The 27,888-nt window shown below is 48.3% G+C and overlaps 1 protein-coding gene across 3 annotated transcripts; it reads right to left on the reverse strand.

Moving 5' to 3' along the window:
- Positions 1-852: 852 nt before the first annotated feature.
- Positions 853-27,565, reverse strand: UCP3 (uncoupling protein 3). 3 transcript variants are annotated; one of them, XM_082343226.1, is made up of 8 exons: positions 24,993-27,565; positions 19,344-19,563; positions 18,616-18,817; positions 18,154-18,354; positions 16,926-17,027; positions 16,242-16,422; positions 3,309-3,340; positions 1,121-1,161 (listed from the first exon to the last, which is right to left on the reverse strand). In XM_082343226.1, the coding sequence occupies exons 2-7, from the start codon at positions 19,467-19,469 to the stop codon at positions 3,313-3,315; spliced, it is 840 nt and encodes a 279-aa protein (XP_082199352.1). In that variant the 5' UTR covers positions 19,470-19,563; positions 24,993-27,565; the 3' UTR covers positions 1,121-1,161; positions 3,309-3,312. The 3 variants fall into 3 exon arrangements, with proteins under 3 accessions (XP_082199350.1, XP_082199352.1, XP_082199351.1); XM_082343224.1 differs by lacking the exon at positions 3,309-3,340 and having other exon boundaries at positions 853-1,161; XM_082343225.1 differs by lacking the exons at positions 1,121-1,161; positions 3,309-3,340 and adding an exon at positions 12,556-13,749 and having other exon boundaries at positions 24,993-25,162.
- Between the last annotated feature and the right edge of the window lie 323 nt (positions 27,566-27,888).

The raw sequence follows: 27,888 nt of genomic DNA on the forward strand, positions 1-27,888 counted from the left end.
TATTTACAATAGCCAGGTCATGGAAGCAACCTAAATGCCCATCGACAGATGAACGGATAAAGAAGATGTGGTACGTATATATAATGGAATATTACTCAGCCATAGAAAGGAACAAAATTGGGTCATTTGTAGAGACGTGGATGGACCTGGAGACTGTCATACAGAGTGAAGTAAGTCAGAAAGAGAAAAACAAATACCGTATATTAACACATATATGTGGAATCTAGAAAAATGGTACAGATTAACCGGTTTGCAAGGCAGAAATAGAGACTCAGATGTAGAGAACAAATATATGGACACCAAGGGGGGAAAGGGAGGGTGGGCTGAATTGGGAGATTGGCAATGACATATATACACTAACTAATATGTATAAAATAGGTAACTAATGAGAACCTGCTGTATAGCACAGGAAACTCCATTTTGCTGTACAGTAGAAACTAACACAACATTGTAAAACAATTATACCCCAATTAAAAAAAAAAAAAGACTCTATGCTTCCACTGCTGGGAGCTTGGGTTCAATCCCTGGTCGGGGAGCTAAGATACTGCATGCTGCTTGCTGTGGCCAAAAAACCCCCAAAAAACAAAAACAAAACAAAAATACCCCAGAAATGTAGATTTGCCTTAAAATAAAAATACAGTGCTGATTGCTAAAAAGTTCTTTGTTAAAAAGAAACAAACAACCTAGGGATCAATTAAAAAAAAAAAAAGGAGCTCTTTGTTGCATTAGGATGTGCTATAATGAGCAAGACTCCAGACAAAATTAAATGTTTGCCAAACTACAATACAACACACTTTTTTTTTCAATTAATTAATTTATTTATTTTATTTATTTTATTTTTGGCTGTGTTGGGTCTTCGCTGCTGCGCGCGGGCTTTCTCTAGTTGCGGCGAGCAGGGGCTACTCTTCGTTGCAATGCGCAGGTTTCTCATTGCGGTGGCTTCTCTTGTTGTGGAGCATGGGCTCTAGGCGCGCGGGCTTCAGTAGTTGTGGCACGAGGTCTCAGTAGTTGTGGCTCGCGGGCTCTAGAGCGCAGGCTCAGTAGTTGTGGCACACGGGCTTAGTTGCTCCGCGGCATGTGGTATCTTCCCGGACCAGGGCTCGAACCTGTGTCCCCTGCATTGGCAGGCGGATTCTTAACCACTGTGCCACCAGGGAAGCCCTACAACACAGTTTTAACATCATTAAGTGTAAGTTATACTGCACCAGCAGAATAGTTTTTTTGACTGGCACTATAAAGCTAACTTTTAGAAAGAAAAAAAGACACCAAGTGTGAATAACAAATGGTGTAACTAAATTACTGCAAATGAAGATTAGCAGTGAGAAGTGAGGAAGGTGATACTCTAAACCATTCTGATATGATGGCATCTCTAATTTACAAGAAGTAGAACTCCCGTATCAGCATAAGATGGTAAAGTGGACTTGAAAAAGCTGGCCTCAGTGTGAATATCCAGTGTTGAAGCACCTTCCCTGAATGAGTGAACAAAGTTAAGGACACGTAGAGAGTATTTTATGCTGGAATGTCAAGAGTCTTTGAAGGCTTTCTTCTCTGCAAAAGTTGTATGTAGCAGTTTTCCTACAAACTTCTCATTTAATTCAGAGCTAAATGGTGGAATTTCAAAGCACAGCTTAAGAGAAAGCCAGTCACTTTCGTTGTGGCAACATCAGAGTTGTGTTTGTTGTTGAATCCGTTGTTGCTTCCTCAGTGACCATTTCACAGGATTCTTCATTTGCTCTGAGCCAGAAGTTAAATATGGTAAATCAGGTTCTCCTTTCTCATCAGAAGCATCATCAAGTTTTCTGTTTACACGTTGACTAGAAGCTTAGATATGGTGACACATTCACAGAAATCCCTGCAAGCCCACTTTATTCCTTAATATTTTCAATGTTTTATGAACATCCATATTGATACAGCAAACTTTCCTTATAGTTCTGTTTTAATCAAATGAAAAAGGTTTTTCTCATCCCATCATTTAACATCTGAGCTAATCTGAAGTAGGAATTACTTCAGGATTATGACTCCAAAACATTATTAATACTCAGTATTAGCTCTGAAATATATCTGATGGTTTTTGAAGTCTTCTACCTTTGGCCAGTAAAAGAAATAGGGATCTGACTTCTGAGCAGTGGCTTCTGGATAACTGGTCTAATATTCTGAGGAGTACTATTGCTGATGGGCTGTATTCATTAATGAGAAGAGCCATGGAAACAAGCCATGTGTAATTTTGTTTAGAACTCTGCTGCGAGTCACAGGGTCCGAATCAACAAGGCTCTCACACCTTTTAAGAGATTCAGAAGAAAACCATAATTGATTGTTCTGGCTATGTAGTTGTGTGACTATATCATTATTATGATGCAGAGACAGTATGGTGTTTCTCAGAGTGAGTGCCTGATCAAAATATCTCTGCAGTCTGCACTTTTTCTTCATCAGTGTTTTGAACCTTTTCTAGTTCTGTAAGGAAGCTGTCCAGAGACTTATGTGAAAGTCTGCCAACTTTTGGTACGAGATCTCTCATCATTACAAAGGAAAGTGTTGAGTCAAATAGGAAAGCAATATGCTTTGTGAGTCCTGTAGACAGATCCAAATCGCTTATACTGGCTGTGTCAGCTGGATCTTGACTATTTCTATCAGTAACAGAGCTGACAAAACTTCTTTTCAGGACTCCTACTTTCCTTGCCATCTTTTTTTTTTTTTAATTTAATTAAATTAATTAATTTATTTTGGTTGCATCGGGTCCTAGTTGTGGCACGTGGGATCTTTGGTGAGGCACGCGGGATCTTCCGTTGCAGTGCACAGGCTTCTCTCTAGTTGTGGCGTGCAGGTTTTCTCTCTCCAGTTGTGGCCCGCGGGCTCCAGGGCACGTGGGCTCTGTAGTTTGCGGCATGTGGGCTCTCTAGTTGAAGCGCGTGAGCTCAGTTGTTGTGGTGCGCGGGTTTAGTTGCCCTGCGGCACATGGGATCTTAATTTCCCGACCAGGGATCGAACCCACATCCCCTGCATTGGAAGGTGGATTCTTTACCGCCAGACCACCAGGGGAGTCCCTTTCATTGCCATCTTATATCGAATAAAAAGAGTATCTTTTGTGGATGGAAAGTACTTTTAAATCTTTTTGCAGATGGAATATTGCACCTTGATGAATGTACTTGCTGCACATTTGTTACTTATGTCTCTTCTTAGGAGCAAAGCCCAAACAGCAATACATGGAAACATCCTTAGCCAGTGGTATGTCTATCTCAAGGACATTTGCAAGCTCTGCAACATTAGTATGCTCATCTATTGAAAGAAATATAAAGTTTCAAAGTACTCACCTAGTCATCTTGAACTCAATTCATTACAAAACCTTCAGGAGAATAAAATTCAGATATTGACACGTTCAAATAAATCCTTTGTTGTATAAACTATGTAGCATATTGTAATATAGGGATTCAGAGAGTTGAGTATATTTCTCAGGCAAAATGCACATCTTTATGTCATTTTTGAGATCTGACCAGCCTATACCACTCACCATGCCTCTTTGGCAGTTTCCACTAGCTTTATTGGTAGAAGATGTGACCATTCCTCAAATTTCAAAAAGAAAAAGTTTGATGATCTACACTGATCCATAATATCAATGTACTGCTATCTTTTTTTGCCAAGAAAACTTAGACAGTCAGCCCTAATAAAATTGGGCAATGAAGCATACCTTTTTTTTTTTTGGCCACGCCAGGCGACTTGTGGGATTTCAGTTCCCAGACCAGGGACTGAACCTGGGCCACAGCAGTGAAAGCCCGCAATCCTAACCACTAGGCCACCAGGGAACTCCTAAAGCATAACTTTTCTCATTGTTCATAATGTCCTCTATAATCTCAGTATAATATGATAATGGTGTTATCCTCAGACCCTTTAGCATAATACCCAATAAATGGTAAACGTACAGCGTGAAATAATCTCGACTGTAATAGTTCCTCAAACTATTTGCATTCAATCTTTCTTGACGTATTTAAGTTATATTAAGTTATATATGACGTATATTAAGTTATATGTATCATAACTGACTGTGGGTATATAGAGGACAATCTGCTTTGCGTATTTCCTCTGTGAATTTCCAAGACCCTATCACGTGTTGGTGGGCAGCCTGTTCCGTGAGTGGCTGTGCCTGATGTGGAACTTCCTATCCATGGTGCAAGGGCCCTGGGACAGCTGGTGGGGAGCCTGCTGGAGGCCTGGTGCCTTACACTTTAGAATGCCCGGGCTGCCCCATGGTGAGGGCTCCAGACAGCTCAGCACGGCAGAGAACAGTGTGAGGGGTGCATCAGAGGATCTCAGTTTCTTCATTAAATTATACTTTAAGGAAAAAAGAGCTTTTAAAATCATCATTCTTGTAAATAATTATGCAGGTTCACTAATCTACTCTCATATGTGACCGTTCCTCAAATTTCAATGAAAGGATTGGAGAATGCCTTCATTTTGCTTCTCTCCATTTCAAAATTCTTGCCTATGTGACTCTGTTTTATTTCTAGGTTTACCATATCCTTTCCAGAGTGATCCCTTCTGCCTGTACCCATTATTGTATGCTCTTCTGTTTTCTCTAGGACCTTTCCTCCTATCTTCAATCTTTCCTTTCTTCTACTGTGTGTGTGTGTGTGTGTGTGTGTGTGTGTGTGTGTGTGTGTGTGTGTGTGTGTGTATGTGTATAAATTAAAAGATACCCTCAGGACTTTCCTACTCTTTTTACAGTGGCTATTTTTTCTCCTTTCTTTCTCTGCCAAACTTTCTGAACAGTTGGCTGTCCTCTGATGTCTCAGCTTCTGGCACAACTCTTACATATCTGATGAATGAATAAATGAATGATCTCACATTCATCTCTTCATTCACTTTACGCCAGCCACACAGGTCTTTCTTCTGTTCTCTGAACATGCCAAGCTCCTTCCCATAGGACCTGTGGACTGCTTGTTCCCTTTTCCTGGAACACTTTTCCTCAGATCTTTACGTGGCTAGCACCTCTCATCATCCCTACAAACACACAGATACAGACACACACACACACACACACACACACTTCTTGGAGATCACCAGTAGTCCTTTCTTCAAGTTGAGTGCACTTTTTTTTTTTTTTTTTTTAATTTTCTTTTATTTATTTGTGGCTGAGTTGTGTCTTTGTTACTGTGCACATGCTTTCTCTAGTTGCAGCGAGCGGGGGCTACTCTTTGTTGCAGAGCACGGGCTCTAAGCGTGCAGGCTTCATTAGTTGTGGCTCGCGGGCTCTAGATCGCAGCCTCAGTAGTTGTGGCGCATGGGCTTAGTTGCTCCACGGCATGTGGGATCTTCCCCGACCAGGGCTCGAACCCGGTCCCCTGCATTGGCAAGTGGATTCTTAACCACTGCGCCACCAGGGAAGCCCTGAGTGCACTTTTAAGTAAAATTTTTATAGAAGTATAACATACTTATTAAACAGTGCACAAATCATAAGTGTACAGCTTGATAAACTTTCATATAGTGAATGCCTCTATATAATTTGCACTCATCAAGAAACATTAACATTATTTGTCAATTATTCTTCAATAAAGCTAAAAAAATTTAAAAAGAAACATTATTAACACCGCAGAAACAACCTCTCATGTCCCTTCTCAGTCACTATTTTCCCAGAGAATAACTACTATACTGATTTTTTAAAACATATTTATTTATTTATTTGGCTGCATCAGATTTTAGTTGTGGCATGCAGGATCTTTTTTTTTTTTTTTTTTTTTTTTTAGGTGCAGCACGTGGGATCTAGTTCCCTGACCGGGGATTGAACCTGGACCCCCTGCATTGGGAGCGTGGAGTCTTAGCCACTGGACCACCAGGGAAGTCCCTATACTGATTTTTAACATCAAATATTTGTTTTGCCTGTTCTTAAACATCATATACATGGAATTGTACTATTTTCTGTCTTTCACTCAACATTAAATTTGTGAGATTCAGCCAAGTTACATGAAGTTGTAGATCTTTAATTATCGTTGCTGTATAGTCTCTACTGTATGAGCATATCCAGCGTATTCACTCTACTGTTGATGGGACATTTCAGTTGTGTCCAATTTTTGTCTATTACAGTAGTACTGCCATGAACTGTCATAACCTTTTGCACTTTTAATAGGCTTATTGAGGTACAACTTAAATACCATACAATTCACTCATTGCTAAGTGTATGATTTAATTAATTCTTAGTAAATTTATACAGTTGTGCAATAATGACCACAATCCAGTCTTAAAACACTTCCATCACCCCCAAAAGTTGTGTTGTGTCTGTTTGCAGTCATTTCCTTCTCTCACCTCAGCCCTGGATGACCACTGATCTACTTTCTGTCTCTACAGCTTTGCATTTTCTAAAATTTTCATATAAGTGCAATGTAGTCTTTGGTGTCTGGCTTCTTTCACTTAACATAATGTTTTTTGAGGTTCATCCATGTTGATGCATGAATCAGCAGTCTGATCCTTTTTTATTGCTGAGTAGTATTCCATCACAGTGATATAGAACATTTTGTGTGTATTCACCAGTTGATGGGCATTTGGATTACATATTTCCAGTTTGGGGCTATTATGAATAATGCTGTTATTGACATTCATGTACAAATCTTTGTGTGGACATATGATTTCATTTCTCTTGGGTAAATACCTAAAAGTAGGATGGCTGGATCAGATGGTAAATATATATTTAATATTTTAAAAAATTCAAAAATTTCCAAAGTGGCTCTACCATCTTACATTTCCATCAACAATGCATGAGGAATCCAGTTTGTTTCCTACAAAGTTTACCACTTCTAGTGGACAAAGCTGTGGATTTTTGCTCTCTGTCAAATTATTACCCATGTTTTATAGGTAAATAAACTGGGGCTTAAGGAGACCAAGAATTTGACCCATGTCACATAGCTAATAAGTATCAGAACTGGGATTCTAACTTTGGTTTTTGTTACAAGGTTCATACTCATTCCATTGACATGAATTGAGATGTATATTTGAATACTCAAGAGATCCCCACCCCCTCTGCCAAAATAGATTATTCATTGTTTTTTGCTCTCAAAGGCAAAGCTCTATTTTAGGAAGGGGTTTTCTTTAGCTCTTAAAAATTTATTTATTTTAGAGAGAACTTGGATCCTTACCTAACATCATACACACAAATTAACTCAAAATGGATCAAACACCTAAATATAAGATCTAGAGAACTATATGGACTTCCCTGGTGGTCCAGTGGTTAAGACTCTGCGCTTCTAATGCAGGGGGCACGGGTTTGATCCCTGGTTGGGGAAATTCCTCATGCCTCGTGACCAAAAAAAAACCACAAACCCAAAAAACCTATAAAACTCTTAGAAGAAAACACAGGATAAAAAGCTTCATACCATTATATTTGGCAATGATTTCTTAAATGTGATGCCGAAGGCACAGGCAACAAAAGAAAACATAGACTGGGACTTCCCTGGTGGCACGGTGGTTAAGAATCCACCTGCCAATGCAGGGAACACGGGTTCGAGCCCTGGTCCGGGAAGATCCCACATGCCACAGAGCAACTAAGTCCGTGCGCCACAACTACTGAGCCTGTGCTCTAGAGCCCGCGAGCCACAACTACTGAGCCCGCGTGCCGCAACTACTGAAGCCCGTGTGCGTAGAGCCTGTGCTCTGCAACAAGAGAAGCCACCGCAATGAGAAGCCTGTGCACCGAAATGAAGAGTAGCCCCCGCTCGCCACAACTAGAGAAAGGCCGTGCGCAGCAATGAAGACCCAACGCAGCCAAAAATAAATAAATTAATTAATTAAAAAAAAAAGAAAACAGAGACAAATTGGAGCTCATGAAAATTAAAAACTTTTGTGCATCAAAGGATACAATCGACAGAGTAAAAAGACAACCTACAGAATGGTAGAAAATATTTGCAAATCACATATCTCATAAGAGGTTAATATCCAGAATATATAGAGGACTACTAAAACTCAAAAACAACAACAAAAACCCAATTCAAAGTTGGGCAAAGGACTTGAATCGACATTTCTCCAAGGAAGATATACAGATGGCCAATAAGCAAATGAAAAGATGCTCAATATCACTAATCATCAGGGAAATGCAAATCAAAACCACGAGATACCACTTCACACTCATTAGAATGGTTATTATTTTTTAAAATGGAAAATAAGTGTTGGTAAGGATGTGGAGAAATTGGAACACTGTGCACTCTTGGTGGGAATGTAGAGTGGTACAGCTGCCGTGGAAAACAGTATGGCAGTCCCTCAAAAATTGAAAAACAGAATGATCCAGCAATTGATCCAGCAATTCCACTTCTGGGTATACACCCAAAATAATGGAAAGCAGGGTCTTGGAGAGATATTTGTACACCGATGTTCATAGCAGCATTATTCACAATAGCCAAAAGGTAAACACAACCTAAGTATATCCATTGATGGAAGAATGGATAAGCAAAATGTGGCATACAGATATATATATATAAAATGGAATATTTTTCATCCTTTTAAAAGAAGGAAATTCTGACACATGCTATATGATGAACCTTGAGGACATTATGCTAAGTGAAATAAGCCAGTCACAAAAAGATAAATTCTATATGATTCCACTTATATGAGTTACCTAGAACAGTAAAATTGAGAGACAAAATGTATAATGGTGGTTGCCAGGGGCTTCCTGGGAGAGGGAAATGGGGAGTTATTGTTTCATGGGTATGGAATTTCGGTTTTGCAAGATGAAACGAGTTCTCGGGTTGGATGATTGCACGACATTATAAATGAACTTAATGTCACTGAACACATAAAAATAGTTAAGATGGTAAATTTTATGTTATGTGACTTTTATTACAATTTTTAAAAATTAAAACATTCATTCATTCACTCATTAAGTTTGCAATATTCCAGGCACTCTACTAAGGGCGAGGGATACAGATGTAAACAATACCCTGTTCATGCCTGCAAGGAACTTATAGGCTAGTGTGACCATCAGACAGGTGGGCACAGTGTGACCAGGGTTGTGGGAGCCTGTCGGAGGGGCACCTTAGTCCCCTATGTATGTCAGACCCAGCATATGTTTAACAAATAACAGAAGTCGGCAAAGCAATAAATGCTACAAGATCTGTGCCTTTGATTCATTATCAGAAAACTCTCTCCTAGGCAGAGCTGGGGATGGTGAGTCTGCTACTACCCAAGTGGTTTGGTTCAGAGGCCAAAAAATGATTTGCTGGGACTATTACTGAGGGTATTTCTAAGTTACTTAGAACATGTGAGCACTGTCCTTTTTTCTCACTACTCCTTCCAGATGGAATCTTCTATTGATTTTATTACTATTCTATTCACTCAACTCCCACTTCCAATACTCTTGTCTGGGTTATGACAACAGCTTCATCTTCCTATGACCAGAGTCCACTCCACTGATTCATTCTCTGCACTGCAGTCAGTCGTCCCTATTTAAAACACTTCAGTGGCTCCACATTACCCTCAGAGTACTCCAGACTCCTTAATGTGGTGTCTTAGCTCAGGCTGCCATAACAATGTATCACAGACCTGGTGGCTTTAGCAACAGGAGTTTATTTCTCATTAAGGTCTGGAAGCTGGGAAGTAAGATCAAGGTGCCCATCCATTAGGTACCCTGGTGGGGGCCTTCTTCCTGACATGCAGACAGCCTTCTCACTGTGTCCTCACACGGTGGAGAGAGAGCACTCTGGTCTTTCTTCCTCTTCTTATAAGGACGCTAATCCCATCATGGGGGTGCTACTCTCATGACCTCATCTAAACCTAATTACCTCTCAAAGGCCCACACTCCAAATACCATCACATTGGGTGTTGGGGCTTCAACATATGAATTTTGGGGGCACAAATATTCAGTCCATAATATGTGGCTTCTCCAGCCTTTCAGGGCCCCTGTTTTCCTCTTTATCCCCATCTCTCTCACTGCTTCCCTTTAGTCTGCAACCTAGCCATGCTGATAGCTGGCAATACTTGAATGCCCCTTGTTCTTGCTTCTTTCTAGGCCTTTGTACAAGCCATTCCCTCTACCTAGAATGACTTTCCCCTCTTTTGCTAGGATAACTCCTATTTGTCCTTTAGGTGTCCTCTGCAAAGAAGCTTCCTGGGCCCCAAACCAGGTCAGGTGTCCTTCATCTGGGTTTCTGCTCTCGAGTGCCTTGTGCATTTCCGTACAGTGGCTCTCATCACACTATATCGTTGTCTCTCCTGCCCCACCATCCACCACCCCAGTGAACTCCCTGAAGGCAGGACGGGCCTCGTTCACCTCAGCACCTTGTACAATGTGTGGCTAACGATGTATGCACAATGAATACTTTGGTTTGTATAGCGCTCTGTAGTTTTCAGAGTGTCCCGACACAAATTAACTCATCTATAGAGGTATAATTATATTTCCTTACTTAACATTCATTCCTCCTGAATAAAATATTCCTTTAAAAATATTACTTTTACTAACAAGATTTCTGTGAAGTCAATAATCCACTATGTCACCAATGTGACTGAGTCAGGGGTCAAACTATCTCATTTTTCCTGATATAGTAGAAGAGTTTGTGAAAAAGCAGATTTCTTTCTATAACCCAGCGGGACCCTATGGGGCCTTCCTGGGACAGACCCCTCTCCTATAGTCTCTGCTTTAGCTCCTCTGTGAAGTACCTAGATAATCGTATCTGATGCACATTTCCTGAGTAGTTTTACAGTTGTTAAAACTCCCACGGAATGGAAGAAATTAACTACTTGATGATGATGAGCCCATAGTCCCCAGACCTACTGGCGCCTAAGGATTGATAATGTTACCCCTGTGACATCGTCCTCTTACCTCACCATCAACCAATCAGAGAATTGTGCACAAGCTGTTCACAGACCCTGGGATGCCCCTCTCTCACTTTGCCTTTAAAAATGCTTTGCTGGGACTTCCCTGGTGGTCTAGTGGGTAAGACTCTGTGCTTCCACTGCAGGGGGCACTGGTTCAATACCTGGTGGTGGGGGGGGGACTTCCCTAGTGGTCCCTGGTGGTTAAGAGTCCGCCTTCTAATGCAGGGGATGCGGGTTCGATCCTTGGTCGGGGAACTAAGATCGCACATGCCACAGGGAAACTAAGCCCGCGTGCTGCAGCTAGAGAGCCCATGCACTGCAACTACTGAGCCTGTGTGCCACAACTAAAGACAAGCCCGTGCACCACAACTAGAGAGAAGCCTGTGTGCTGTGACGAAAGATCCAGCGTGTCACAACTAAGACTCTACCCAGCCAAAAACAAACAAAACAAAACAAAAACCATTAGGGAGTTCGCATGTTTTGAGTACTAGCTTTCCTGAACTCCTTGCTTGGTGCCCTGCAATAAGTGCTATACTTTCCTTCACCACAACCCAGTGTCAGTAGATCAGCTTTACTGTGTGTGGGCGAGAGGATTCAAGTTTGGTTCAGTAACATTTTGAATGACTTGATGGAGGTAGGTGTCTGTGAGGGTGCAGTGAGGGAATGGGTATTGGCCTCAGCTGGTGATCTGACCTCAGGAGTTTGCATCCCTGGCTTCCTGGTGGCAGAAATTGGGAGGCAGGACTAGGAAGGGAATGCCTGTGACTTGGAGGAAGCTCTTAGTTCTTAGAATCACAGAACTTTAGTCTTAGGTCATTTGGTTCAACCTCTGTCTTTAAGAAGTGGGGAAAGAGATCTAGTATTTTGCCCAGAAAAACCTCAGAAGACCTCCCACCAATCTTGTTTTCCCTCTCCCAAAAGCCTGAAGTTGGAGGTCACTAGGCTTCTGATCTCAATCAAAATATCTCTCGGAAGCATTTATCCCCTCTCTTTCAGCAGCATCATCTGAATAGTATACTCTGGATAGATGATGGGTTAATATTGCTACATAGAAACTCATGGAAGGCATAGTGCTTGGCCTCTAGGAACTTAACAAATCAAGACCAAGTGTTTAAAAATGATTTGCACATGCCGTCAAGTCAAAAGAAAGTTTTAAATATAGCTTTTATTTGAAAGCCGAACCAGACATTAAATCAAAATAATTTTTATTTTTTTGCTTTTGCTTGGACTTTCCACTTCGTATATGTAGATGCTCTAAAATTATGATTTAGATTTAGGAAAGTGCTGATTTCGGAAAGTGGATGTTCGTTTTTCCCCAGGGTGCAGAGGAGTCAGAGTAGGGAAGGAAGGATGACATCACTGAGCACCTCCTGCAAAGTGAGGATTGTCATTCCCACTTCTCTGTAGGACTCTGAGGTGCAAGGATTCCCCATGGTTAGGTTGCTAATAGTTGTGTGTGTGTGTGTGTGTGTGGTTTGAACCCAGTTCTGTCATCAGAGCCACACAGGCTGCTAAGAAGCAGAAAGTCTGGCATTCTGGGTCCCAGTTATCAATGTGAGATACGGCCAGTTAAGTTCAGAAGGAGGTTATCTGGTTCAAGCCTGCCTTTTACAGATGGAGGAGCCGAACCCCTAAACGACAGAGCAACCAGCCTGCAGAAGGGCAGAAGGCAGTGTATGTGTGTGGGCCAGGTGTGGCCCAGCGCTGACACAGGAAGCCTGAAGTGAGAAAGGGTGATTCCATCCAAGAAAGAGAAGGCAGAAAAGTGGCTATTCTCATTCCCACACTCAAGGTGTGAATTCCTTTATTGAGTCATAGTAATTTTCCAAAAATTCTGAGTCCTGGTACTTTAGGCTCTCAGCCCAGTATTTATCTCTTTGTCCCAAAACTCCACACCCTTCAAGGTGCCTCACAGTCCAGCAGGGAGTGGGGGGCTCCCGCAGCTGCACATCATTCTCTGTCACCCCTGGCCCCCGAACCCCTGGTTCCTTTGGTCTCACCTCTAGACCACTGTGACTTTCAAAAACTTCTTCCCTGGCACTTCCTCACTGACTGACAAAATCTTTCCCAAGGCATGGTCCTTATATTTACATTTGTACAGAGCTTTTGCTTTTATAATGTACTTTCTTGCCCAGCTTCTCACTTGATCCTCATAAACACCCCAAGTGAGGTAGGAGGAAAGGGATTATTACTCTCATTTTACAGGAAAGAAGACTGAGGCTGCCCTCTTGATTCTCCAGTGTCATCAGCAAACATTTATGGGTCTAAGCCTCACACTGGCTCAGCAGTGCTCCTTTGACACAGGTTCTAGGTTTTCTCCTTTTCTTCTCACGTTTCCTGGAATCCCAGTGGGTTTTACACAGCAGGCACGCTACAAATATAGCTGATGATCCACGGCTAACCGAAGGCTGCAGTCAAAAGCTTTGTGTTGCTTTGGCGGTGCCCCTCTAGACTCCTTAGCTGATTTCCAAGTGAATCGCATGCCACTCCTGTCCCTTTCCTGTTTATAATTCATCGTCTAATCAGATTTTTCAGGGGACGTAAGTTTGCAAACTTCCGTTTTATCCAAATGGATCTGTTTTTCCTTGCCTAAATGTTAGGCATCCAACCTGATGGGTTTCACAAATTAATGTAATTTATTTTCCATTTTGTCAGTGCAAAACAAAGGTATTCTTAAGACAAAGCACTGAAGACCACAGTCCTTCCTCCTCTTCTATTTCTTGAGTCAGCAGCAAGTAAACAGTTTTGTAAACATGTGTGGGTCTACGTCCTTGTGTGTGTGGACCCGCTGCTTTATTCCATCCTTAACTGGTTTTGTCCTAGTTAAGTACCAAGTGGCCTTGTCTTAGTCAAAACGGAGATTCCCGTAGCATCTGGACTTTCATCAAGGCCCGTTTCAGTTGCTCGTAGGTGACGAACATCACCACATTCCAGGCTCCCAGACGCAAAAAGGAGGGTGTAAATCTGATGAGAGAAACAACCACATGGTCAGGTGGGTGGACTTGAGTCCCGCATGGATCTATGTGCTCCCCCCTCGGCGCTGGTGCCACAGGACCAGCCTTCTGTTCGTCACGAGCATTTTCTGAGATTGTTCAGTCATTTTCTTCTCTGCTGAAGGAATTTAGGCAGAAGCTGGAGTTGGGAAAGGAAAGAAGACTAACATTTTGAGCCGTGTTACTGTGTCAGGCAGTTAATTCTCACAGTTCTATCAGGTAGCTATGATTGTTGCCAGGTTTTTCTCTTCAGAAACCGAGGTTAAGTAGCTCAGTTAAAACCACCTGACTCCACTCTGCTGCTGGGTGTTTCTGGGCTCATTTACAAGCTGAGTGGCCACCCCTGCAGAGACCCCGGACTCCAGCTGGAGGCCCCCCAGGGCGAAAACAACGTGACACCAAATTTAGCTACTCTACGGAGAGCCTGCCAGTGCTGCGGCAGGTAGCACGGCCGGGCGAGAGCCTCCCCTCGGCTGTGCTTCGCAGACTCGGGGAGCGGCCCGGCCCCCGCTCTTCTTCAGCCTCTCTCTCTGCTAATCCCCTCCTGGTCCTCAGCTCCTGCCAGACGCTTCCTCCCACAGCTTTGCCCATGTTGCTCCTTCTGCTTGGAATATCTCCTTCTCTCCTTGCCGGGCTGTTTGCTCTTGGCTCCGTGGGACTCAGCTTGGGCACCAGAACCTCCCACCAAGGCCTCTCCTGAACCCTCAGCCTGGGCCCCTCACAGGGCGTGTAGCACGGGGACAACGAATGTGCACTCTGGCGTTAGACCTGGATTCACATCCTAGCTGGACCAGCTTCTTGAACTTAATCTTTCTCAGCCTCGGCTTACTTACTTGTAACATGAGGACAACACCACCTACCGCAAAGAGTTGTCGAGAGGATTAAATGAGTTAAGGTACAGCACATAGCACCAGGCTCGGTATTAGTAAATCCTCAATAAATGTCCCTTACTGGTTGGCTGCTCTTCAAAGGAAGCACAGCACAGGGCCCAGCACCCGCAAGATGCTCAGTGAATGTTTGCCAAGTGAAAGTACAAACAGAGACAAGTGGCCACAGCTGAAGAGTGAAATGATGGAGGCACTTACAGGCAAAGAACTGTCAGCTGGAACTCAGTTTTGTGACGTCATCCCAGGGTCGAGAACGTGGTTGCTTGTTGGGCCCAATCTAACGCTGGGCGCCAGAAGACTATCTTCAGTGGTGGAGGTAAGAGGGCCAAGCAAAGAGCTTAGCGTGGGACGGACAACGTGGGTGGTATCTGATGGTCAGGGTTTGAGCCGTGGCTCTGCCGTTCAAACTTTGTGAGCTGGGACAAGTTCCATGACCTTTCTGAGTCTCAGTCTCTTCCCCAGTAAATGTGGAGAACACGGCCCAGTTCATGGGGGTGAGATAATATTTGTGAAGTGCTTAGCAAAAGGCCTCATACTTAGGGACTTAGCAGTCATGATGATTGTTGATAACTACACTATAGAGTGCTGCCTTGGTGCTGGGGACTCTGGGATGTGGAAGATGTATACAGTTGACCCTTGAACAACACAGGTTTGAACCGTGAGGGTCCACTTACACACAGATCTTTTTTCAATATTAAATACTACAGTACTGTATGATCTGCAGTTGGTTGGATCCGTGGTTGGTTGAATCTGTGGATGTGGAACCAGGGATATGGAGGAACCATGGCAACGGAGGAACCTCATGTATGGAGGGCTGACTATAAATTGTCCACGTATTTTCAACTGTATGGGGTCCATGCCCCTAACCCTCTCATTGTTCAAGGGTCAACTGTATAAGCCACAGTCCTTGGCTGCAAGGAGCCTGCACTCTAGCATGGGGGATAATTTAAACTTTCAAATGCTATAATATTGATACAAAGTAGGAAGTGGTAGATCCCATAAAAATGGTGTGGAGGAAGTATCGCTGAATTTCACAGAGGGGGAAAATTTACACCTGAGAGTGTTAGGGAGGAGGTGGCATTTGAACTAGTCTTGAAGGACAGCTAAGATGTAGAGCATGTGGATGGCGCAGGAAAGGCATTGCATGCAGAGGGAACAGTAAATGCCAAGGCAGAGAAGCAGGAAAACATGAAGCACATTGGGCACTTGGGCTGCTGACTGTGGTGATCCACAGTGATGGCAGTGGGTCAGGGAAAAGTCTCAGGATTACCAACCACCTTTCCCTCCTCCTCCCCTGCCCAGGACGTTTGGGGATGGCACTTTGACCTATGCCTAGACACCTTTCTTTCGGATAAGCCTCCCTGACTCTCCAAATCAGATCTGGTCCACTCTTTCTAAAAATCATTTCCGTAGGTCTTTATACTTGTCCTTTGCGGCATTTACACCTGTGCTGTTCACCAGTGTGTTTCCAGGTGGACCCATGGTAGACACAATCCACATGCGGGGAAGGAAGGGAGGTGGGGAGGGAGGCCTGCTTCTCTAAAAGGGAGTACTGGCAGCAGGAGGGGAGGCTCACCCCTTATAGAAGGCTGTGGGGCCCTCCTGGGTCACCATCTTCAGCATACAGTCGAAGGGGCTGCGGTAGTGGCCTGGGGGTGAGTTCATATACCGGGTCTTCACCACATCCACTGGGGAGGCCACCACTGTGGCACAGAAGCCAGCTCCAAAGGCAGAGATGAAGTGGCAGGGGAAGTTGTCTGTCGCAGGTTAGGGAAGAGCAAATATTGGGCTGTGAGATGAGGAGTGCCCTTGCTTTCTGCTTTCTGTTTCATATGTGTCCATTGTTTGTCCCTCATGAAATTGTGAACTCCCTGAGTGTAAGGATAGTGTTTTCCAAATCTCTCACAGTGCCCAGGGCGGACCTCTTGGTAAGGACATGTAAAACAGAACTGGGCTGTCCCAGAGTTGGAAGGTAATCCAGTCCAACCACCTAGTTGGAGGAAACTGTAGTCAGAGAAGGTGACCCTTGCTTAAAGGTGCACGGGGAGAGGTGGCACGGGGCTGGAAGCCAGGTCTCTGGCCTCCTGTCCGGGTTTCTTTCCTACTCCTCATAATGATGTACTGGGCACTTTTTGCTGGGCACTGCACCTCCCTCTACTCTTTCTAAAGCCCAGTTGCCTGTGGGTGGTGCCCACTCTCTGGAGTCCCGGGTTCCCTCTCTGCTATGGGAGGGCCGTCTGCCTGGAGCCCAGGGCCTCACCGGTGAGCAGGTGGTAGTCTAGCAGCTTCTCCTTGATGACGTCGTAGGTCACCATCTCAGCACAGTTGATGATGGCATTCCTCGTGATGTTGGGCAGAGTTCCTGTCAGGGAGGGGGTGGGGCTGATGAGTGGGGAAGAGGAGAAGTGGACCCCCTGGCTGCAAGGCCACAGGCCCCAGGTGGGGGGACATGGTGCCCCATTCCAGAGGTCTCAGAGGAGCCCACCTCAGGTGGGCAGATTCCATACTTTCCTTTCTGATGTTTAAAAACTCTCAGGTTATCCTTGTCCATCTTAGAGACAAAAAACAGAGAGGCCCTCTTGTGTTTGTTTGGGCCACATTTCAGAGGATAATCTGCAATATCTATCAAAATTAAAATATGCCTTCCTGAGACCTGGCTAGAGCCAGAAAAGGAAGCCTTTCTTTGGGAGAGGGAGGCTGGGCTCTTGGAACAGTGACAGGATGTAGCCCTGGCAGGGCCCTTGGAGAGCGTCAAGACCACCTCCTGGTTTCACAGATGAGGGCCAGGCTCCAGGAAGGCACACAGCAAGTGAGGCTGTGACCCAGGTGTCCTGCCTTTAACCTTCACTGGGTCACTGTTTCCTCTGCAAGATTCACGTGAGCCCCGGCCGCACGTGGGAGAGACAACAGCATTTGTCAAGGTGGCCACCACTCAGACACGTAGGGAACCCTAAAGCCTTGTTCCCAAGGAAGCCCCCTCCTCATGGCTTGTGTTTCTTCTCCATGCCCTGCAGTCACCCTCATAGGCCTTTGCTGGGGAGGCCCTTCCCTCCCTCTCTGCACACCGGGAGCCGGCTGAGCCTTTGAGGCCCAGATTGTGCGTCACCTCCCCCTGCCCCAACCCCCAGCCCACATGGCCTCTCCTGCCTCCGGCCCTGCCCCTCCACGTGAACCCAGCATATCCTGCCCTGTGGAATGGCTGCTCCTTGACATGTCCCCTCTCCTCTGTGTGACTGTGAGAACCACGAGGATGTCTTCTATTCATTTCTCTCTCCCTCACAGTCCTGCGCATGGTGAAGAGTTGGCAAACTGAACTGAATTTGGGGCAGGGTGGCGGGTCAGCTGGGATGTTGCAATGGTTGGGATGTTCCTTTAGAGTCGCTGGAATACACGTGCTGGGAGCTCCCCCCCTTGCCCAGTTCCCTGCTCCAGCCCTAGGGTAGGGAAATCACTGCCCAAGACCCCCTGAACCTGGAGTCCAGACCTACCTTTCCACAGGCCCCGAACCCCTTCCTCCCTGGCGATGGTCCTGTAGGCATCCATTGTCCCGCTGTACTTCCTATTGCTCCCGGGCCCAGCTTGCACGCTGGCCTGAAATCGGATCTTCACCACATCCGTGGGCTGGGCACAGGTCACTGCCATGGCCCCGGTGGTGCAGCCCGCCAAAATCCGGGTAGTGATGCTGGAGTCTGGAGGGGAGGAGAGTGAGTGGGCCAGTGTTCCGCCACCCAGCACCTCTCTGGGCCTGATGCTGATCTCTGGGGGCTTCCCCTGCTCGATGCCTTCCTCTCTTGGGCCAAGGTTCCAGAGCCTCCTTAACGGAGGCTCAGAGTCTCCTCATGGGCATGTTACCAACTTCTCATGCCCCAGCTCTGCCTCTGAGTCTGCACTGCCCTGGTCTTCTGACCCACAGCCTAGATTCTGCTTCCGCCCACCCCCTCGGCACTCACGGTCCGATCCCTTGGGGGTGTAGAACTGCTTGACGGAGTCGTAGAGGCCGATGCGGACGGAGGCGAAGCTCATCTGGCGCTGCAGGCCGGCGACCAGCCCTTTGTAGGGGCTGCGGGGGCCCTCGGTGCGCACCATGGTCAGGATGGTGCCCAGCACCCCGCGGTACTGCGCGCTCCGGGCCGCCTGGTTCTCCCCCTGGATCTGAGGGACACCCCACAGCGGTGTGAGGAGCTGGGTGGGGGGTGGACGGGGCTGTGTGCAGGGGGGCCTGCTTGGGGCTGGACCTCGGAACAAGCATGATCACAGCGTCACATCCCAGTAAAAGTGACAGTTTTGCATAGCAGTTTCCAGCCCACAAACTGTTGTACACAGTGTGGTGTTGGATCCTCAGGGAAAACAGAGGGTGGTTTGTTTTTCTTGGTACAAGTTGTCAGTGGCTTGCCCAAGCTCACCCAGTAATTCCTTACTTCTACTTCTCACTTTTTGGCTTACAAAGCAGGGCAAGGCCATGAAGGGCCCTGGCACGTCCTGCCAAGGAATTAAGATCTTTTGGTCTTGGGTGATGGCGATGGGGAGGTGGCGAGGCAGGGTCGTGGGCAGTGGGGTGAGTGGCCTGCTCAGGGTCCGCTGTGAGGAAGAGCGAGCGGGCAGACACTGCAGGTGCCCCGGTGGAGAACTCAGCCCCTCCGCTGATGGGAATAATGACCCTCGGCCAAAGGGCGCCTACCTGCAGGCGGACCTTGGCCGTGTCCAGTGGGAAGGTGAGGAGGTCAGCAAAGCAGGCCGCTGTGCCCGCCCCCAGGAACTTCACAGCCGTTGTGGGAGGCACCTCTGAAGGCTTCAGTCCAACCATGGTCCCAGGGGCTCTGCCCGGTCCCTCCAGGGCCCAGCGGAGGTCCAAGGAGAGAGGCTGCTGCACAGCCCTGGGCTTCAGTGCATGGAGGAGGCTGCAGGAGACAGGCCAGAGGAGGGGATAGAGCCCATGCCCTCTGGGCCCGTCCCCAGGCCCCCCTCAGCATCAGGAGGGTGTTTATAAGGGAAAAGCCTGTGCATGGCTGTGCTTAGCTGTGTGGATTTGACTTATACGAACAGGTCACTTTCCTCCCTTATCTCTTGCCATCCTCACCCTGCCCCCTCTCCCTTCCCGGTTGGAGGTGGGTCTTCACTGTATAAAGGCTCAGGCAGGGACAGGCAACCCCCCAACCCCGTTCTCCTTCCCCAGCCTCAGGCTGCTTCCTGGGGAAAGGCCTGCTCCCTGAGGTGTATGGAGAGAGAGCCTGCCAAGTCTCATCACTTTAGGCCCTGCCGTCCCAAATCAACAAAATAAATGTGCCTCATGGCTCAGTTAAACTGCTAGCCATCTTGGATGCAGGGTTGTAGTTGTTGTTTCCTCCAAGCCTGCCTGAATGTACTCTTCTTTACTTAAAACAAACACAGTCCTTCTCAGCCTGTGATTGCTTCTCTGTCACTAAAGACATTTAGCCTGTGACTAGAGATGTTTCCTCCCGACACTGTAGGACTCCCGGGCTGGTGTTCTGCTGTGGAGGGACGGGGTAGGGGGGGCGGTGACTGACCCTGGGCCCCTCTGCTGCTCGGCCTCCCCAGGGCTCTGAGGGGGACTGTGCCCCCTCCCTGCCCCCAGGTGTGCACTTGTGCCTGCACCCATCTTACTGCTAGTGGACCAGGGGCATGTGTACATGAGGGTCCTGGTTTAGCCTTGGTTACCTTGGGAAGCTGGCACAGGCCTTTGGTGCTGATGCCATCTCTTAGCAGTTCATACCCATGGGCACCCCAACTCACACACTCGGCGCCCCCCAGTGTGCTGGGATCCTGGACCCTTCAGCATTGTCACCCCTGGAGCCAGGGCCAGTCCCACAGAGTTAACTGTTAAGTGGGCAGAGTGTGTGCCCCCTTCTCTACAGTAATGGAAAAACTCTGGTCCTGTGGTGAGGAAACCTGAGTTCCTGCCCTGTCTTCATGGCTTACTAATGGGTGAGGGACATTAGATACATTATTTAACCTCTCTTGGGTAAATGGGAATGATATATTACCTATTCACCTGTGGTGAAATGGATTCCAAAAGATAGGGGTGACCACTTGAGGCTTCTTTCAGGACTGTGGTCTACAACTCTGGTTCTCCTTGTCCTGTCTCTTCAACCCACATGGCTCCCTGGACTCTTATGCTTGCTGTCGCCTTTCCCTAGAAAAGTCTGTTCTTAAGAAGGAGCTGATGTTTCTAATTCATGCTAAGGTGTAAGTGACTATCTTAATGATCAGCTATTTCTTGACCACTATGGCAGGTACTAGGGAAGGAAAGATATGGAATGAATCATGTTTGGCCCTTGCCCCCACGGAGCTCACATTCAGGAACACAGATAGGTGTAGAATTATCCAAAGGGAACGAAGGAGGTGAGACGGAGGATAGGTTGAGATGGGAGCTCACCAGCCACTGCATCCCAGTCTGGAAGCCTGGGTCATAGTGTGGAGGGACAACTTTTGAATCCTGCCCCGGGGAAGGGGGTGCTTTTATTTTGATCTCTCCCAGCATGAAATTGCACTTAACATTTTACTTTTATTTTTAAAACTTTTAAAGTTGAGATATAGCTTACATATAAGGATTGTATGCATTTTGACGGTTACTGAGTCGTAAAGGGAATTGTGCACCGATTCTGGAATGTTAGGCCTGGACAGCAAATGCAGGAGGAGATTTTCTGGATGGGGACCTAACCTAGTGTCCAAGCATAATTCAGATCATGTCACTCCCCTGTTTTAAAGCTCTCCAACTGCCCTCGCCCCGCCTAGTTATTCAGAACAAAGTCCAAAGTCCTTGTCGTGGCCTATGGACCTCCCTAAGACCCAGCTCATGCTAAGTTATGTGCTTGGCGCTCCAGGAAATCTGGAGATGAGTAAAAACAGTCTGTGTGACCTGCCCGTGGGGAGCTCTCAAGGAGTCTTGTGGGGGCATTAGACACACCCACACATAACTGCAGTGCAAGATGGGCTGGATCAATGTTGGAAGGAAGGAACCATCAGGAAGGGACCCAAAGGAGGGAGAAACCCTCTCTCTTGTTTGTGAGGTGGAATTAGGACAGTTTCATGGTGGGGGGTGGGAGGAGGGCCTTGAAAAGTGGGCAGAATTCTAGCAGCTGGAGAAGTGGGAGGGGGGTTCCAGGTGCAGGGAAGGGCGTGCGCTTGTGCGAGAGTCCAGGGCACCGATTAGGGTAGGAGGAGGGAATGGCTGTGGGGCGTGAGGCTCTTGCAGTGGAGCTTTACACGCAATCTCACTGAATTCTCACAGCTTTCCTGAGAGGTAGCTTCCCCCTCCTCTCCCTGCGTTTGGATGAGCAAATGGAGGCTCAGAGGTGTTGGCTTGCTCAGTGTTACCAGCCACCAGTGTCAGAGCCTGGTTCACTCTGCTCTACTGGGCTTGAAACAGCCCTGGAAAGAGGCCAGGACAGCATTTAAATCCATTTAACAGGTGAGAAAAGAGAGGCTTAAGATGGAAAGAGACTTCCTCAAATTCACAGAACTCCAGCCAGGTTCTTGTGGTGGCAATAAGGCCCCCTTCACCGTTCCTTCCACTCAGGGGCCCCAGTGGATGTGGTAGGGTGGATATCCACCGTCTTGCTTTTTTGTTGAGGGCATTCAAAGCCCTTTAAATTACATGCAAAACCCCTCTCTGGGGAATTAAGTGCTAAGCACATAGAACAAGAGCTTGGCGAGGAGGGCTGGGTGGGTGGGCATCGGTGTCCAGCTTGGCAGAGGGAGAAAATGTGCCCAGAGAGGCTGAGACTGGTGCACGGCACGCAGTCAGGCCTCAGGCTCCCTCTGCAATGCTCCTCCCACAGCCCGTCTGCCTGCCTTTCTGTGCTGCCTCCCTGAGAAGGTCCAAGGAGGATCTGGCCCCTCGGGAGGTTGGCGTGGAGCTGAGCCTGGCTGAGGGGACAGCACTGCAGGTGTGCGGGGGGGACACTGTCCTCCTTCCCCTTGGCCTGCAGAAGCCCAGCAGCTGCCAGGCAGGCTCAGTCCCGGCAGGGAGGCTCTGGCTCCTCTGTCTGGGGCTGGAATGAAGGTGCCTGGTTGTGTGTGGGAACAGCTGCCAGTGCCTGCATCCTGTCAGCCTCCCTTCCCTCAAGCCCTGGCCTTTCCCCTCCTCTGACAGGAGCTATGCTGCTGGGCACCTCGGCTTCAGGAATCTGAGGGCCCGACTCTCGGGGCGGGGAGGCCCTTGGGAGTTGTTTTCTCTAGTGTCTCTGGCTGGTTGTACAAGTGTCCCTTTTTCAAAACCTTGGTGGCCACCCAGGCTCTAATAGAAGAGTCCTGCAAGTTAGGTATCTTAATTCCACTTTCAGAGTTAGGAACTGAGGAGCAGAGGTGGGATCCCCCCCAGGGCTGTGTGACTCAGTGCATTTCCTGCCATGGGCCCCTGGCATGGAGTGTTTGCGACGGGCCAGGCCCTGCAGGGAGCACTTCGTGGGCTTTGCCTCATGGGCTGGGTCCGTGTCCCAGGGGGAGCCTGTGTCCTCTGGCCAGAGGGGCTGAACCATCAGGCACGGCTTCCCTTCTGAACCTCCTTTGTCCTCAACTGCCTCTGTCCCACACCTTCTTTAGAATTAGCTCTGTTTTTTTTTTTTTTGGCCACGCTGCACGGCATGCGGGATTTTAGTTGCCCAACCAGGGATCGAACCTGTGCCGCCTGCAGTGGAAGCGTGGAGTCTTAACCACTGGACTGCCAGGGAACTCCCTAGAATTAACTCATTAACTGCAATGGTTTCCTGCCTAGATGTGGGGGGGGGGGGTCCCAAAGCAGGGACTGGGGCTACTTATTTTGGTTCTCTGTACAGCCTGGTACAGGGATGGCCCAGGGCCAGAGGGGTCCAGGGAGGACCAGGTGACCAAGGGACCCCACTTGCTGAGGTGGGGAAATGGGCAACAAGATCTGAGATGCCCACAGTGTTCTTTGGTGGAGGGCCTCAAATGCCACAGCTGTACTTAATCTAGCGAGAACAGGGACTGGTTGGTGTCTTCAAGTTGAGAAATGACACCATGAGACCTGTTTGGATCGGGCTGGTGCAGGTGTCAAGGATGGACTGGAAGGGAGCAACTGGAGGCTCAGAGACAAGTGAGGTTGAAGGGATGGTGCAGCAAGAGGTGTTGGAGCCTGAACTTGGTCAAGAGCAGCAGCCAAGGGTGAAGCTGGAGCCTATTCCAGAGGCTGTCCTGAGCCCGCCACGGGAGGTGGAGTGGACGGGCGTGGACTCAGGTGGGGAGGGCTCTAGACTGTCACTGATCAAGTGCGGGCAGGGCAGGGGGGAGGCCACGATGGTGGGCACAGGCAGGGGCCCTGAGGCCAGTGCTCCTTACCTCCTTCCCCCTTTACTCCAGCCTCCTGAATTGGTACCCAGGGAGCCCTAGCAGCCAGAAGAACTTTCCCACTGGCAAAGGTGAAGCGTAGAGCAGACCCTCCTTCCTGTGCTCTGCTGGGGCACGTGAGGGATGGGGCATTTCAGCCTGCACGCCCAGAGTCGTGGTGCCCCATTAACATCTGCTGAGTGCTTCCTGCACCAGGCACCGTGCTGAGGGCTTTACAGGCGTTGACTAATTCAACCCCTTTATAAGGCATACAAGGTAGCTGCTATGATTGTCTGCATAAACAAGGGCCCTGGGGCTTTGAGGGCTTCAGCTAATCATAAGGCTAATGGGATGGAGCTGGGATTAGAGCACAGGTCTGTCTAGCACCTGTTCCTGTTCCACCACCCAGAGTCTCAGACTTCAGGGAGAGCTCAGGATCCCTGAGCTGCTTGTTTACAGAGTGTATTCTTGGCCCTCAGCCCCGAAGATTCAGGTCTGAGCTGGGGTCTGGGAATCTGCATTAGAAACAAGTTCTCCGTGGTGGCTCTGAAGCAGGGATCAGAAGCCCCTTTTCTGAGATACGCTGCCTGACTCCACCCTCCTGGCAAAGCCTCTACTGCATCCCCGCTGAGGAAGCCGTCTGAGCAGAGCTGGGGTGCCCCCCCACTCAGGAGAGGGGGCCTCATGGGGAAAGGGCTTTATGCTCTGGGGGAATCCTGGGGACTCTGGGCCAGACTAAGGAGAAAGCCACCTCTTTATCTATGGGGATTTGCAAAATCACAGCAGAGGCAGCCAGCAGGGCAAGGGGGAAGTGAGTCCTGGGTGAGTGACACAGGAGTTGGGGTGGAGTCCCAGCCCCTCCATAGTGCCCTCATCAGGGCTGCCGTTCCCTCATCTTGACTCCACCTCTACCGGCTCTGTCCTGCTATGGTTAGCGACCCCTGACAGCTCCTGGCTGTTCTCCGTAGGCTGCCGCGTGGGGAGAACATGGAGGAGGAAGGTGGGGTGGAGAGTGGGGTCTTACCTGTGAGTCCAGCCAAAGTGGGGGAAGCATAGGGTCTCTTTAAGGCTCCTTAGGGCTCCATCCCAGGAGGTGGCAGCAGGGACCTGATCACCCCTCTGTCATTTGCTGTCGTCCCTGCAGCCTCTGGCTTGGCACCTGTCTTTATACACTCTGGCTGACCTGAAACCTTATCCTGGAGAAGCTAGTTGACAGCCTGGTCACTTGACCAGAGGCGGCTGGTGAGGGGCAGGGAGGTGAGGGGGAAGGTCGGAGTTCCAGATCTGCTTCAGCTCCCTTGACTTGGGGTTCTTTAAACTAGCCCTTTCCAGCTGATGAAAGAAGAACTCCCTCGGGTGATGAGGGTATATATGGGGTGGGGGGTTTGGACTTGTCACTTTTGAGAGTCCAAAGGTCAAGGCTTCCATGATAGGCTGGGCAGGGCTCTCCTGGGCCTCCTCTTAGTAATAGCAATGATGATAACTCACTTCTTGGTGCCTACTACGTGCTAGAAACTTTACATACATTATTTCTATCTCTTCACAACCCTATGAGGTAGGTACAATTAGGAGTCTAAGGGTTTTTTTTTTAAAAAAGCTTTATTGAGATATAATTCCCATACCATATAATTTACCTATTTACCTGGTACAATTCAACGGTTTTTAGTGTATTCACAGTTATGCAACCATCAATCGTCACAATCAGTTTTAGAACACTTTCATTACCCTCCCCAATATCCCAGTACACATCAACAGTGTCACTTCCTTTCTCCCCTCCCCACAACCCCGGGCAATCACTAATCTACTTTGTCTCTATAGATTTGCTGATTCTGAACATTTTGTATACATAGAATCACACAATATGTGACCTTTTGTGACTGGCCTCTTTGACTTAGCACAATGTTTTCAAGTTCATCCATGTTGGAGCATGTGTCAGCACTTCATTCCTTTCTATGGCTGAGGATCCATGCATTTTGATGCTTAGGTTACAGAGGGGAAAACAGCCTTAGGGAGGGACAGTGACTCACCCAGGTCGCAGTATGTGGCAGGGCCTGACTTGCAGCCTGCAAACTGTCATGTACTTTGGACCACTGTTCTCTATGATATGACACTTGGGGGCTTCATCATGGACACCCCTGAAGCCAAAGGGCTCTGGGGAGGGTGTGAGTGGTGGGGCGGGAAGGGTCCCTCGCAGCAGCCGCTGAGGCCCCGTTGGTAGACACGGAGGGTAAGGGGTGGGCGAATCTGAACCTGGGATCCAGGTGACTGAGGAAAGAGGAAGGAGGGGCAGGGGGCAGGGGAGGAAAAAGGGAGAGAGGTGGGAAGGGAAGGGAGGTAACTGGGTGGGGCAGAGGAGCAGGCAGAGGCCACTTCTAGACTTGGGCGCAGAGCCATGGCCACGGTCACAAGTCCAGACACTCAAGTGCAAAGGTCCTCCTCCTTGGAGCAGGCCCTGCCCTAGTGTCAGCAGAACAGGCGGTTGGGTTAGTCCTATGAAGGGAAGGGGCTGCTAGGGCTGCTGAGGTGCGGGGAGCGTTCTGGAAGTAGGTTCTTGGCTCCACCTGAAAATGGCAGTCTGGAGGTGGTGGGTGAATTGCAGCTGGGAGGTGGGGAGGGGTAAATAGTAGGAACCCAAACAAGGGGGCAGTGGGCCCTGGTGAGACCCAGAAGGAGGGCAGCTTAGCTCACGTGGGCCTGGGAGCTCTTCGAGGGCAGGGCCAGGTCTGTCTGCTTTGGCTCCGTGTCCCCAGAATCCAGTCTGTGCTAGAAGTTCCAAAGCTGGCTGCCATGGGCTGAGATCAGCCAACCTCCGGGTGATCAGAAGCACCCATATTCAGGGCTCTGTGGAGGGAGTGCTGAAAGGGAAGTAGGGAGACACTGGCTAGTTCTGTTGGTGGTGGTGGAACAAACATGTACCTCATGCCCTTACCCGGTGCTGCATGCTTGGCAGGGTGTTTCTCGTCTGAGCTGTTACCACAAAATAGATCCAACTCTGGGGAGAAGACACTGGTAAATAACACACTCTGTAAGTGTAGGGGGAGGTTTTCAGACCCTCAGGGTGCCTCTGTGTTATCAGAGGCCGCCCTCAGCCTGGGTAGGAGTCATGCATGTCCTTATCCTAACTCGACCCCATCAAGTTATTTACAGGAGCTGCAGCAGGATTGGGAAGGAATAGTCTTCACCTGAGGCTTAACCCCTCAGGCCTGGGCCCCTAGGTTCTCTGTGGCCTCAAGGGAGGCAGAGACCTGGGCCTTGAAAGCTCCTGGCAGACAGGCAGCTGGCGAGCTGAGAGGGAGACACTGGGGAGGAGGTGAGCTGGCAGGCCGAAGGTTAGGGGGCCGAGACAAACAGATGAAGGGGGACATGCTGGTCTGAGTGCACTTGACCGATGAGGAGGGCACCCTGCATCACCCTCTACCCTCTGGGGCATGTCCTGCCTCACAGTTAGTGGTGAGCCTGCCTATCTACTGACTTGCTCCGGGTCAGTGGGGGAGGAGTGGGTGGGGCTGACATTTCCTACGCTTCCACGAAGTGCCAATTGCTGGCAAAGCACTTTCACAAACGTCATCTCATTTAATCTTCTCAACAACCCAGTGAAGCTGGGCTTGTCATCTTGCTTTACAGATGAGGCAACAGAGGCTCAGATAGAGGCGTGCGCAGTCAAGCCGGAGGGGACCTATCAGGAAGTGGCAGAGCTGGACCCATCTCTGCTCTCTCCCCAGCTGGACCGTGGCCCTGCTGGTTCCTCCCTGGTCTCACCCCCAGACTTAGCTCTTCAAGGAAGCCTTCTCTGACTGCTCCAGCCCACATGGTTTCCTCCATGAACTCCCCGAATTCAAAGCACTTAACTGACTGTATCCTGGGCACAGAAGCCTTGTGACACGTCTGGAGGTGTCTTGTGTGATCTGCTTCCTAAGTAC

This window comes from Balaenoptera borealis (assembly GCF_965194805.1).
Source record: "Balaenoptera borealis genome assembly, chromosome: 11".
Taxonomy (NCBI): Eukaryota; Metazoa; Chordata; class Mammalia; order Artiodactyla; family Balaenopteridae; genus Balaenoptera; species Balaenoptera borealis.

What these genes read in the sequence shown, in the direction of transcription:
- UCP3 (XM_082343224.1), bottom strand. Translation starts at nt 19,469, where the DNA reads ATGGTTGGACTGAAGCCTTCAGAGGTGCCTCCCACAACGGCTGTGAAG. An exon ending in CACCCCCAAGGGATCGGACC is followed by an intron (nt 18,355 to 18,615) that starts GTGAGTGCCGAG and finishes CCTCCCCTCCAG; the next exon opens with ACTCCAGCATCACTACCCGG. An exon ending in GGTTCGGGGCCTGTGGAAAG is followed by an intron (nt 17,028 to 18,153) that starts GTAGGTCTGGAC and finishes CCTCCCTGACAG; the next exon opens with GAACTCTGCCCAACATCACG.